This window comes from Neoarthrinium moseri (assembly GCF_022829205.1).
Source record: "Neoarthrinium moseri strain CBS 164.80 chromosome Unknown scaffold26_Wmoseri_CBS_16480, whole genome shotgun sequence".
In the NCBI taxonomy this organism is placed as follows: domain Eukaryota; kingdom Fungi; phylum Ascomycota; class Sordariomycetes; order Amphisphaeriales; family Apiosporaceae; genus Neoarthrinium; species Neoarthrinium moseri.
Genome location: NW_026055140.1, coordinates 199,077 through 211,402, shown reverse-complemented (window position 1 = coordinate 211,402; position 12,326 = coordinate 199,077). Strand labels below are relative to the sequence as shown.

The 12,326-nt window shown below is 56.7% G+C and overlaps 7 protein-coding genes across 7 annotated transcripts; 4 read left to right on the top strand and 3 right to left on the bottom strand.

Moving 5' to 3' along the window:
* Positions 1-407: 407 nt before the first annotated feature.
* JN550_007041 (uncharacterized protein) lies at positions 408-1,432 on the top strand (the record flags this gene model as incomplete). The annotated part of the gene is made up of 4 exons (XM_049318847.1): positions 408-420; positions 833-1,129; positions 1,185-1,259; positions 1,311-1,432. 4 exons carry the CDS (start codon positions 408-410, stop codon positions 1,430-1,432), a joined length of 507 nt encoding a protein of 168 aa, XP_049170936.1.
* Positions 1,433-3,728: 2,296 nt separating this feature from the next.
* Positions 3,729-4,439, top strand: JN550_007040 (uncharacterized protein; the record flags this gene model as incomplete). Its single annotated transcript, XM_049318846.1, has 1 exon — positions 3,729-4,439. One exon carries the CDS (start codon positions 3,729-3,731, stop codon positions 4,437-4,439), a length of 711 nt encoding a protein of 236 aa, XP_049170935.1.
* Positions 4,440-5,218: 779 nt separating this feature from the next.
* On the bottom strand, positions 5,219-6,541 carry JN550_007039 (uncharacterized protein; the record flags this gene model as incomplete). Its single annotated transcript, XM_049318845.1, has 1 exon — positions 5,219-6,541. One exon carries the CDS (start codon positions 6,539-6,541, stop codon positions 5,219-5,221), a length of 1,323 nt encoding a protein of 440 aa, XP_049170934.1.
* Positions 6,542-7,805: 1,264 nt separating this feature from the next.
* On the top strand, positions 7,806-8,213 carry JN550_007038 (uncharacterized protein; the record flags this gene model as incomplete). Its single annotated transcript, XM_049318844.1, has 1 exon — positions 7,806-8,213. One exon carries the CDS (start codon positions 7,806-7,808, stop codon positions 8,211-8,213), a length of 408 nt encoding a protein of 135 aa, XP_049170933.1.
* Positions 8,214-8,559: 346 nt separating this feature from the next.
* Positions 8,560-9,253, bottom strand: JN550_007037 (uncharacterized protein; the record flags this gene model as incomplete). The annotated part of the gene is made up of 2 exons (XM_049318843.1): positions 8,560-9,134; positions 9,232-9,253. The coding sequence occupies 2 exons, from the start codon at positions 9,251-9,253 to the stop codon at positions 8,560-8,562; spliced, it is 597 nt and encodes a 198-aa protein (XP_049170932.1).
* A 653-nt stretch (positions 9,254-9,906) lies between these two features.
* JN550_007036 (uncharacterized protein) lies at positions 9,907-10,650 on the top strand (the record flags this gene model as incomplete). The annotated part of the gene is made up of 1 exon (XM_049318842.1): positions 9,907-10,650. One exon carries the CDS (start codon positions 9,907-9,909, stop codon positions 10,648-10,650), a length of 744 nt encoding a protein of 247 aa, XP_049170931.1.
* Positions 10,651-11,288: 638 nt separating this feature from the next.
* On the bottom strand, positions 11,289-12,190 carry JN550_007035 (uncharacterized protein; the record flags this gene model as incomplete). Its single annotated transcript, XM_049318841.1, has 2 exons — positions 11,289-11,903; positions 11,996-12,190. The coding sequence occupies 2 exons, from the start codon at positions 12,188-12,190 to the stop codon at positions 11,289-11,291; spliced, it is 810 nt and encodes a 269-aa protein (XP_049170930.1).
* Between the last annotated feature and the right edge of the window lie 136 nt (positions 12,191-12,326).

Sequence of the window (12,326 nt, the reverse complement as noted above, 5' to 3'; positions counted from 1 at the left end):
CTCCGGTCAACAGGCATGTGGGCGTGGTTTCGAATCAGGGTTCCTGGCGCCTCGTTGTCTCGAGTCTCTCGAGTCTTGGAGCAGCTCGTACAGTAGGCTCCCCCGTCTGTGCAGCAGCTGCAGGAGGAGCATTGTCACTAAATGCAAGTTAGCAGGGTCTAGCAGGGGTTTTCGGGTCCTCCTGGTCCGTGCCCAGCGGTTGTTAGCGCCGTCTTGCTCGCTATCGCTGCATCCAATTTCCAACATATCAACCCCATACTTCGGAGCTCGACATTTATTTCCTTTGTCCACCACCTCTCGAGATCTTCGTCACCTTCACCCAACCTTTACCCTCAACCTCCGTCAACTTGGACTCTCGGCCGTCGTCAGAACCTCGTCTCAAACCGTCCAACCGTAATACCGTCAAGATGCCCGGCATTCGTAAGTTTCCCCCCAGCTTCAGCTCCATTACCCTCCCCTGTGATCTCTGCTCTACCCTCTTGCTCCCTGCTCTGAAAGGCCACCTTGCGCCACGAATGGCCTGCCGTTGTATAGTTGCGGAGTTTCCACCCCGGCCTGGGGATTTTGGCCACTATCACAATTTGTGGCAGACTAGCTTACAGGACTTGCTCCTGCATGGCTTCGCAGGCTGCCCGTTACGCAGGAGCTCGTGGTGGACTGGCGTAGCAGGGCTAGTATTAGCCGGCTATGAGCGTCCTTGGTACAGAGTCACTGAGGACATGCTCAAGTGATGCGACGTGACCCTCGATCCTACACCGCGGTCCATCCATCTTCCATCCACATCACTTGCTTGCTTGCCCCACTTCAGACGCTGACAGAGTCGTTCTCGTAGCCCCCAACGCCCTCGACAACATCAAGGGCAAGTTCAAGGCAATCTTTGCCAAGAAGAACAAGGACAAGAAGGCTGCGACCACCGACAAACCCGCCGAGGCCAAGCCTACCGAGACCAAACCCGCGGAGACCAAGCCCACCGAGACCAAACCTGCCGATGCTGCCCCTGCCACTGCCCCTGCTGCGGCTCCCGCCGCTGCTGCCGTAGCTGAGGCTCCGAAGGCCGAGACCGCTGCCGCCACTACTGAGGCTCCCAAGGCCGAGGCTGCTGCTGAGGCGCCGAAGACAGAGGCTGCTGGTAAGATTTAACATGATTCGAATCTGAGGACGCCAGATACTAACGTGAGATTTAGCTGCCCCGGTTGCTGCGCCTGTTCCCGCTGCCGCTGCCGCTCCGGTCACGGCTCCGGTGCCCGCTCCTGCTGAGGGTAAGAGGTTTCCATTGTTGAAAATTGTGAATTATGGCTAATCCTTCACAGCTGCTGCTGCTCCCACCGAGACCCCCGCCGCTCCGGAGGCCGCCGCCGCCCCGGCTGCCCCGGCTGCCGCTACCCCTGCTGAGGCCCCCAAGGCTGAGGAGAAGCCCGCTGCCACTGCCTAAGCTGGATTCTGGTCTGCGGACTCTGCCTTTCTTGCGCTGTGGTGAAAGTTCGGCAAAGTGCGATGGATCCTGGTTTGCGGCGTGGCGTCTACACCTTTGTTTCCTGCATGGATACCCCATACCCCCTTTGACCGGTGGAGTTCTCTTCGGTGGAACATGCACTGTTCTGAGAATCCCCGGTAGTTTCTGCATTTGGTGATACCCAATCGAGAAAGACCAAAAATATTTGGTCTGTTCCTAATACCATGTTCTGTGTGATTGTATGATGTTGACCGTGATTCACTTGAGCTCAGCCAATTTTTTGAGCCATGACAATCCGTAAGACCCTGTAACAACACAGCCTTGCGACATCAAGGCCATTGCAGTGATGTAAAACATCAAGCCATGAAAGAAATGTGCCGCAAGCTAGGTGTCTGGCGTTCCAAATTGAGGACGAGTGAATGCATTGACGACAGGCAGGACCAGCAACCTCAGATCGGCAAAGGGCATCGAATGCATGTGCGAACCGGCTTCCACCGGAACACTGAGATAGACCGACCCCAGCTGCAAGATCCTCGGAGCCGAAACCGTAGTATACCCTGCTATTAGCTATCAGCTATCTGCGTATCTGTTGAGTTCTTGAGCCGCAATGAGATACTTTTGCTCGTGATAGAGGCAGATGATTCGATGAACCGAAATCCCGGCGCTGCACCTCTTGAGGCTTGCGGGAGGTAGAGTATTTACAAAGCTCACGCCATAGACTTGTATCTCCGCCAGCAAGGCACGTATTGGGTCGCAAAAAGACGAACTCGCTCGTGATAACGATATATGAGTCGATGCGAAGTCGAAAACCGGTACCGCTACCTGCTGGGGTGCTGGGGATCAATGCGCAGGCTGGGCCACTGGTGTTAAGTATGTCCCTTGGCGGCCGTCGCCCCTGAGAAGATAGGCTCACGCGTTGAGAACTGCTGGCAACCGTAGGTGAGTCGGCGCGGTGCCGTGCGGCTAGCTGCGGTCGTGCTCTCGTGGCCGTGATGACGATGGTCGTGGAACTCATGCCCCATCTCGCCTAGTAGAGGTCGTAACGACTCGATGAAAGACGAAAACGCTTGTGATAACGGTAGATGGCTCTTTACGACGATAGGGACCGTGAAATCCTGCTTCTTCAATACCCGGTGCTGAGGATTTGATGTGAACGCGGTCGATTGTTGTCACTGACATTGTCGAGTAAGACCGCGCTGGGCGCCTGTGCTGTGGGTGAATATTCCGAGCCCTGGGCAGCAAGGCGCAAAATCATTTGGGTATTGAAAGGACATAGTGAGTAGCCAGAGTCGAAGCAAGCGCGAGGCAAGGCAGGGCGAGGTGGGCCGAGACAGGTAAGGGCAAGACAGTCACGGATTTTAACGCTGGTCGTGTGCTCTCTGTTACTCGATCTATAAGGGAGGCAGACTACTTACTCGGTTTGGTGGGATGGCAGAATGCACACGTGCGGTCACAAGGCAGCTCTCAAGAGGCCAGGCTCTTGAGAAGTCATCTAGATTTGCCCATATACAAGATGGCAGGAATGTCTGTCCCGTGACAAGACTGTCTGTCATACGTGCATTCCACTTAACGAGGGCGCCAAGGGGATAACACCCACCTTTACTCAAGGCAAGATATTTGAGCTGTACTAGGGAGTTTTCAAAGATATATAAGCCACCTTCACGCAAAACCACTGATTCTGAGACTCAGCATTGAAGATGCCAGATCCCAGGTCCTGCACTGTTGTCTATCTTTCAAAGTGGAAAACCACAGGGAAGGCCACCTAGACCAGTCTTAATGAGACTCCCGTACGCTAAGCTGCGATGTTTTTGTAGCTCTTCAACTAAGGTATGTTGAGCGGTGGCCGACCTTTTGCAACTGAATATCGTATTTTTGATATCTCCCGGGGTGCAAGAAAGCCGCCTCACTTCGTCGCTCGAGTTTGAAACATGCGAGACGCGCTTTCCTTCTGAGCCATCACGGACAGACCCAGCTTCCGTTCACTGGGGTTACTAACCGCTGAGAATCGAGACCAATCACCTGAGCGCCACTGGACGACCGGTGGCCTTTTATTGAGAGCAATCTGGCCGCGTGATGGTGCCTGTTGATATCACGGTTCGTTTCTTTCCCTCGTTGCCCCCTACCTTTCGAGACAAACGGACACGACAGGATGGTGGCCTTACATTTTGGAACCTTGCTGACATCCGCAAAAGCTTGAGAACTCTAGCATGATGATCAAGCAGTCCTCCTGATCAGCCCTATCGTCTCTTCCCACACCCACGGCCAGCTATCCCCCATGTCTGCGGACGAGCTGCCGCCCCATCTGCGGGCAATTGCAAGAACACAAGAAGCCGAACCTCCCAGCGAAGCTCAAGTCATTAGCGACCTCGGCTTCAAGAGCATCGGCGACTTTCTGCACTTCTTCGGGCTGAAGATGGGCACGGAGCAGGAGCGCTCTGAGAGCCACCTCATCTTCCGCATCCTTCGTGCGCCCGACACCGAAGCCCAGCGCCGGGCTCTGCAGAAGGCCATGAAGGATGCCCTGATTGCGACTCAGAGTGACGCGCTAGATCGTGGCAATACGCGCACTCGTGATCCCGGACTTCCCCCTCAAGACTTGCATGTTCCTGAGCAGAAACAGGCAGGACTCGCTTTCGACGGCGCCGTGGCCATCCGCAAAACCTGGATCAACGGCGAACCACAGAGCACCGATGGACAGCCCGCCAGCACCGCCATCAAGTTAGGAGCCGCGGGCGAACAAAGTACTTCTACCACCGCCGTCGGCCAGGTCGATGGTCCCAAGAGCCCCGATGCATCTGACCGCCAGGATGTACTCAACAAGCAGCGTCTACAGGGGCTGGATGCCCAAGTCTACAACTGGTACAACAACGAAAGCGACGAAGAGGAAGGCGAAGTTGCGGGCGGAAAGTTCTACACAGAGGCCGGCTCATACGATGCGGAAAGCAACTACTTCTGGCAGGAAGAAGACGATGGCTGGAAGGGTTGAATGTTTCTTGTTGGCTCTCATGATCGGCATATACATCCAAGAGCTTTATGTAGCTCCAGCTCATCTCTGCCCTCTAAAGCTAGGCTGGAGCGTAGAATATATCTTGTAGACGCGTGTGCGGATGTCACATGCGTAGAGTGCCATGGAAGGCATGTTGGACAAGAGACACATGCCGTAGTATTGTAAGAAAGCCAGGTTGATAATTGCACAAATTCAACTTGGAATTCATTGGATCATCTCCCAAGAGATTCCAAACCGGAACAACATTTGACGCACGTGACTACAACCTCCGGGAGGCACATTCTTGACTACCCAGTGTTTGCCATGCGTATACAAGCCAACGGAATGGTACGAATTATTGATTAGATTCAGGATGATGACTGCCGCTGACCAGCGTCATCAGCTACCTTGACACGCAGCCGCTGCGTAAAGCGAGAATGTCTAGAATAACAAACGCCAGTGCCAACAAGTCTGCCAGTACCTCTTACGTCGCCTCCCATCCGTGGAAACCCTGGCGACTTCACGATGGCCTTGATGAGATGCCTTCCCCCAACTCCGAGCATTAAACGCTCTAGAAACACAAATTCCATTTCCCTTTTCCTTTGCCATATGTTGCCGGGACACAATACGTCCGTACGCAGCCAGTCTAGTGACTGCAGCACACCACACAACAAGACGTCAAGCCCGAGCAAAACCCATCCATGAACGACCGACCGTCCGTGAACCTTCCGCTAGGGTTATTTCTCAACGACTTCAGCCTGACCACATCCCCACCGCTCTCAGTTGATATTGACGGCCGCCAGAATATAGACGTCAACCCTTCGCGATACCGGGCCCGAAGCCGTCAGCTCGCAGATCAAGTCGCAGATGTCCGCCGGCGGGGTCTCAAAATATCCCGGCCCGACGTCGGCCCTGTAGAACCTGGAGCCGGCGCCCTCGTACAGGGGCGGGGGCAGCTGGGCCGGGTGGACGCCGGGCCGCAGCCGGACGCGCCAGTCGATGAAGTACATGGCGCGCTGCTGGCGGCCGGCGCCGTACTTGGAGATGAAGCCGGCCAGGTCGCGCAGGCCGGCCTTGATCGAGGGCAGCGCGGGCCCCGTGTTGCGCCACCAGGGGTCGAACTCGACGGCAAAGGCGACGTCGGGCGACCGCCGCCGCTGCAGGTCGACGTGCGGGATGTGGCACAGGTCGCCCAGGGCGACGGCGAGGCCGCCCGAGCGGTTCCGCGTCGGCCGCAGGCAGATGAGGTCCTTGGCCGGGTTCCAGAACAGCTCCGTCAGGTCCCGGCCCGGCCCATTGGCGGTGGCCTGGAACGCGAACTCGTCGACGTCGTCCATCGTGGCGGCACGTCGCTTGGCCCTCCAGCGGCTGACGACCTGCTTCGACTCGGAGCAGGCGTGGTACAACGCGTCGTTGATCTCGTAGGCGGAGCGTCCCATGCGGTACAAGTCATGGTTCATGAACCAGGCGTTGTCGGTGTCGACGATGGAACGGACGCCCAGAGCCTGGGACCCCACGGCATGGTGGGAGGAAGCGTGCGCCTTGAGGCTCTCGCCAGCAAATGCATAGGCGTGCTCGCATGCCTCTGGGAATTGCGACGGGTCCTCCGATGCCATTCGCAGGATGCTGTCCCGCCGGTGCTCGAAGTCTGGTACCGTCTTGGCCAGGCCCTCCTCGAACGCCGCACTGAAGGACTGGGAGTACACCCGCGCCTGGTGCTCGGCGGAAGACTCATGGATGGCGAGTGCAGGATTGGAGTTGCCCGGACGAGCAGCGACCCCGTTCAGATATCTCTGCGCGAGGTCGTGTGATCTGCCATAGCGTGCTTTGCGGAGGAAAGACTCCCTGGGCGGCGGCGGCTGCACACCTGGGATTTGCGGGATGCGTTTTGAGTTGTCGTAACTTCGGATGTAGGCGCAGCGGTGAAGCAGGTCAGCGTCCACACATTGCATGCAATCACACAGGTAACCGTCTCTGGGATATAGGGTAAAGAACTGGACGCCTGGAGTTTCCGCTTCGTTGAAGATGGCGAATCGCCAGATCATGGTCCGGAGCTCCTTTGGCAGTATCGAAAACTGCCAGAAATTCTTGGGTTCCTCCATGTTGGACGAGCGTCACAGAGCAGCAGCGGACAGCAGCGAGTTGAGGTTGTCGTCGAAGCCGGGTTCTTTTGAGCTGCCTGGAGTGAGGATTTATTGAGAGGTTTGTAGACGATTTGCATTGAGGGTGCGAGAAAGAGAAGTTGGTGCTTGCTCGCCCAGCCGGAGACGGCGAGGCGACTTGGGCCTCTAGGCGGCTCTTCGTTGCTCTAGTTGCATGGCCTAAAAGGCAGGGCTTCGCTTGCCCTTAGTGAAGCTTATTGTTTGCCTGCCTCGCGCTTGCGATGGCACACGGACGGTGTTTTAGCACATTAGGACGGCTTCGCTTGCAAGTAGGGCGGACAAGTGCAGTTGGTCCCCTTGTCGTGCTAATTAAGGTAGTTCCCCAGCCAACTTAGTAGGGTCCTACTGCGCTGCGGCGCTCGACTGTTCAAAATATTATTCGAGACTAATTCTAGCGGTCTGTTGTAATCAGTCATGCAACGTCGTGAGCTGGGGTTTCCGTTGCGGGTCTATGGGGTCCAGCTTCATATACACATACGAGGTCCCCCGTGTATAACCCCGTGACCCCTGCAACGCTCTCTGTGTCCCTGTGGAGCAAGGTAAAAAAAAAGGTTGATGATGGGGTCCAATACAGCTGCAAGGTTTACTGATCCCTGTCAATGGGGAGCAATTGTTCGCGACAGGATGCCTAAGCCCTTTCTAACCATTTCTTTCCCTGCCAGCAAAATAGTTCAGATGAGAAGTATCTTGGCAACGAGTTGAAGCAATCGAAGACACTCAACGAAATCAGCCGCAACTCGGGTTAGTGTTGTGGGTAGAATGGCTAGAACTTGCTGTGTATTCAGGCTCTCTGCGCACTCTAAGAAATGTAATGTATACGCCTGCAGCCCAGGTCGGTACCTCGGCTTGGTGGCCTATCAGGGAGCTTAGAGCAGGAGCTTAGGGAGCTAAATGTCCGCCAGAAACGGCTCCCCAGTTGACAGCTTCCACCCCACAGACGCTGGAGAGCTCTATCCCTGTCTTGACGTCACTACAACGTCTCTGTTACCAGAAGACCGTACCTACGACGCCATAGGTAGTTCAGAAAGCGTTGCAACCACTTCCATTTAACATGTACCAATAGTCTACTACAATTGAACTCCAGTCTAAAACCAATCCCAGTCCTCTGCCTGACCTATACCTAAGCATTGGCGATTGAGACAACCTATATCAATCTCGTTCACCACTTTCCCGCACCCTCGACCGCAGAGTAAACCACCTCAAAATGCCTACCCTGACGCATTTCCGCGCAGCTCTGCGCGGCCCAGTAACTAGTTGCATGGCGGCCCCGCTCGCCGCCCGTCCTTTTCACTCATCGGCAGTGTCTCACAGGCCCTACAAGGACGACCAGGACCGCGAGTCGCTCAAGCCCAAGGCCCACGAGTACACGGGGTCGGGCGAGGACGACGACATGGCTGCCAACCCGGACGCCGCCTTCAACCCCAACAAGACCAGCCCCGGGGCAGCCAAGGAGGCGGCAGGCCACGGCAACGACACCAACCCGTTGGAGAACAGCCCTGCCAACAAGGACGTGGCGGAGTCGGGGAGAGGCAAGGAGGAGGACAAGACCAAGGCGGGCGCCGGGAAGCGCAGTGGCGGCGGCAGCCCAGCCAAGAACAAGCCGACACAGTAGTCGAAGGGGGTTGTGCTGTTGTTGTACCTAGTCCCGTGAAAGGGTGCTCAAGGATCCAAGGCGCACCGAAGCGACCTCCAGGCTGGCGGGGGCAAGCGGCTACATGTAACGCCTTTGTCGGACGCATTGCATGTTTAGGAGTTTGGTAGGGAATGGATGATCAATGCATATGCTTTGCAATATGTTGAGCCCATAGTGGCACAATACCACCAGAGCCAGAATTCTGTTTATATCATGAACAATGTGTGTCCTTTCTCGGCATTTTGGGTATCGCTAGTCACCAGCCCATGGTCCGCCCCCAACTCCAAACCCCTCGCAATGCGCTCGCTTGATCAACTCACCCCCCTTAGCCGTACAATCCGTCCATGTCGTCCTCTTCTTCGTCGTCTACCGGTATCTCGACCTTCTTCTTCTCCGTGAGGTCCTTCCGGCACAGCGGGCACGTTCCCTTGCTCAGCAGCCACGGCCCCACGCACTCGAGGTCGAAGCGGTGCGCGCCATGGCACGGCAGCTCGACGATCAGGGGGTACTGGTCGTCCAGGTAGGGCTCGGCGCAGATGGGGCAGCTGTCGTCCTTCTTGATCTTCTTCTTGGGCACGCGGTCGAGCGAGTCGAGGTAGTCCTGGGTGACGCCCTTGATGCGCTCGGGCGGGTTGTCGACGTCGCTGTTGAGCATCTCGATCAGGCCCGACAGGAAGTCGCGGTTCTCCTCCGAGGGCGCCGACGTCGCCAGCGTGGCCATCTGGTCCTGCAGCAGGCGGAACAGGGCCGCTGCGTCGACGGGCGTGGGCCCGGCGTGGTGTGTCGACGCCGAGTTGGACGCCGCCTCGGGCGAGATGGTGTGCAGGTGGGAGGTGAAGGAGGACATGTCGGGGCGGCGGCTGTGCGGCTTGGAGGCCGAGGCCTTGATGTTGTGCTCAACTATACGATAGATGTCAGCATCGGAGAAGAACAGGGGAGCAGCGGCCAGGTTGCGCGGCGCATCACGGTGGTGGGTTGGGGAGTGGTAGCCACATACCCTCGTACGGGTTTGACGCCATGATGGGCGTTGTTGGGAGTGAGTCTAACTTCCAACTGTTGACTCGGGTGCTGGTCTTGGTGTAACAGGAGCTGCCCTGACTTTGTATGGTGCGATGGCGGAAGGGAAAGGCAGGGCAGTTCAATATCGAAATGTGAGGATCAAGACCAATGGCCCGTTTGACGACACGACAATATATCTGGCTGTCATGGCTCGAGCGGAACGGATAGGCATTCGCGGGGCTGACGCACTTCCGCCCCGCGTCGGAGTTATGCAGATGCAAATTGGAGCGGTGGGGTCTGCATAAAAAGATCAAGCGCCATGAGAGTCATTCAGAGCCTCGTCCATGTTGAAGACTCTACTTCTGCAATGATATATCCGCCAACCTTTCATTCCCGGAACACGTCCTCGGATGCACTCTTCAAAAAAGCTCTCCAGCACGTTCCGATTGGCATGGCCAATACCCTGCCATGTCAGGCAGCGGCTCGGATTGCCTATACTGATGATATGATGCCAAGCTCCCGGTCGGTATCCATCCCATTAGCTATTTTATTACCCCGTACCCCACAGAGAGTCAGTCAAGTGTAGACCGAATTTGAACTGCCATTCCCTTCCCTTTCTTCCTTCTCCATAATCTTGTCCTCGAGCGGTTCCGCGTTCGCTCAGAGAGAAGCCATGGCCAGTCAGAATCCCCCATCCGACGACCTGCGCGTCGAGCTCGTCACAGACGCCGACGACTTTGACCAAGCCTACGACTGCGTGCGCAATGCCTTTGGCCACCAGATCGCCGATGGCATCTGGGTCCTCATGAACCCGGGCTGGGAGACACCCGAAGGCAAGGCCAGGCACGCGCTGGAGCTGGCCAAGCGCTGGGAGTCCACCAAGGCCGGCCGCAACACCCTCTTCGTCAAGGCCTCCCTGCCGGATCCCGAGGCCCAAGGCACCCGGCGCATCGTGGGCCTGGCCATCTGGCTAAATGCCTCGCTGGACCCCGCCCACGGCGAGGTCCCGTCCAAGGTCGACCTCACCGGCCTGTACCCGGGCAACGAGAAGGAGCAGCGGTACCTGAAGCAGTGCCTCGCCTCGCTGCACAAGCTGCGCCACGAGACGCTGGCCGAGAAGGCGCATCCGCAGTCGCCCCAGAAGTCCATGATGGTCCTGGATCTCTGTGTCGTCGACCCGGCGTTCCAGGGCAGGGGCATCGCGAAGAAGCTCGTCCAGTGGGGTCTGGACGAGGCGCGGGCACGCGGCGACCTGGAGGCGACCACCGAGGCCTCGGCTATGGGCCGCCATGTGTACAGGAAGTTAGGGTTCAAGGACGTCGAGGATGTCGAGTACGGGGTTGATGAGGAGTTCAAGGAACGTACCAGGCCACCGAACCTGTTCATGCGTACGAGACCGCCGGGGTTGAGCACTTGAAAAACAAAGGCAGTTGAAGAGACTTTGGTGCCCTGCGAGCTGTGAGGCCAAACCCAACCATTTCTTCTGCTCTGTGTTGTACCACCGAAGTCAATGCATGAGCGCGTTAATGGCGTTCCAGGATATGTAATTGGCTGCAAAATCGGCAGCTTTGAGCGAATAAGTGTTCCATCTTTGATGCCTCAGCCATGCCGAATTCTGGTTGCCGCCCTCTTAGAGTATGAGGGACCAAATTGGGCTATCATCTGAAGATCTGCACACAAAAGGTTCAACTGCACTATCGATGTGGCTAGCTACAAAGCTCACCATCGCCGCAGCCGTGATGCAGTCTCCGCCAACCGAAACTTGCCAGCATTTCACATTGCTTCAAATAGTACCATCACAATTACTTCACTTGCGCCAAACAAGACGGATAGGTTGAATGGACTAGTTATTACCGGGGATACATCCGTGATACCGACTCAGAATTGGGTAATGATACTAAGATTTCCATTATTCTTGGGTATAAGGTGACGTTACTATATACTCTCAACCACGCGCCCCACCCCCATATCGAGAGCCAGAGGCTTCTCCAAGCCAAACCGCCGGATTCATTACAATAATACCATCTCATTAAATCCACGATCTGTTTTGCCAATCTAGACAAGTAGGGCAGCAGCCACAGCCAGACCCGCAACGGCCAGCTTGCCCTCTGGCGAGAAGCGACCTCCCTCCTGACTTAGGACACTAGTCGTAGCCAATGCCGCAGTAGTAGTCCCCGATGCTATGCTCGTGCCACTAGGAGTCGTTGTGGTTCGCCGCGAGCTCGAGGTCGTTGAAGTGTCACTGGTCAGGGGGTTGAAGGTGAAGGTGTCAGTGGGCAGAATAGTCGTGTCATCGTCATCCGTCGTCGTCCTGGTCGTCCTGGTCCTGGTTGAGGTAGGAGTCGTAGTCGTCAGGGGCTCTTCCGTCGTGGACGTCCGCGTCCGCGTGCGCGTCGTCGTCGTATCGTCACCGCCACCTCCGCTGCCGGAGCAGGTCTTGCCGATCGGGCAGCAGTAGCCGTCGCTGGTGCAAAGGTTGCCGGACTCGCAGTACGAACCGTCGCCGCAGCAGTTGCCCGTCAGCGGGATGCAGCCCGTTCCGCAGCGCTTCCTGCCGGCCCCGCACGTCGTGCCACCGTTGCCGCTACATGTCTTGCCGATTGGGCAGCAGCCGTTGGTCACGCAGCGATCGCCTATAGGGCAATAGGTATTGGAACCGTCATTGCAGCACTATGAGACCCGAAATTAGTTTCATGATATCTTCAAAGATACAAGTAATACCACGGGGACGAAGTTGAAGGACGAAGGAGTGCCAAACATACCACACCGCTAAGAGGCATACAACCAGAGCCACAGGCCGTCCTGCCAGTACCACAGGAGCTTGCGGCAAGGACAACGCCCGACATGCTGACGTCCGGCAAATCGACGTACCCAAGACGCTGGCCGGTGTCTGTCTCTGCAAGCGCGGTAGGCGCCACAGCCAGGAGGAGGCTCAAGAGTTGGAATGAGGCGTGCATTATGACTGATTCGATTTCCACCTATACCGAGAAGAGGGACAACCGAAAAGGGAGGTCTGTCTTCAAATTGGTTATCACAAGGTTGAGCTCACCACTTGACTGCTACAGCCCCTGCTTCCCCGGCCGTGTGCTTCTT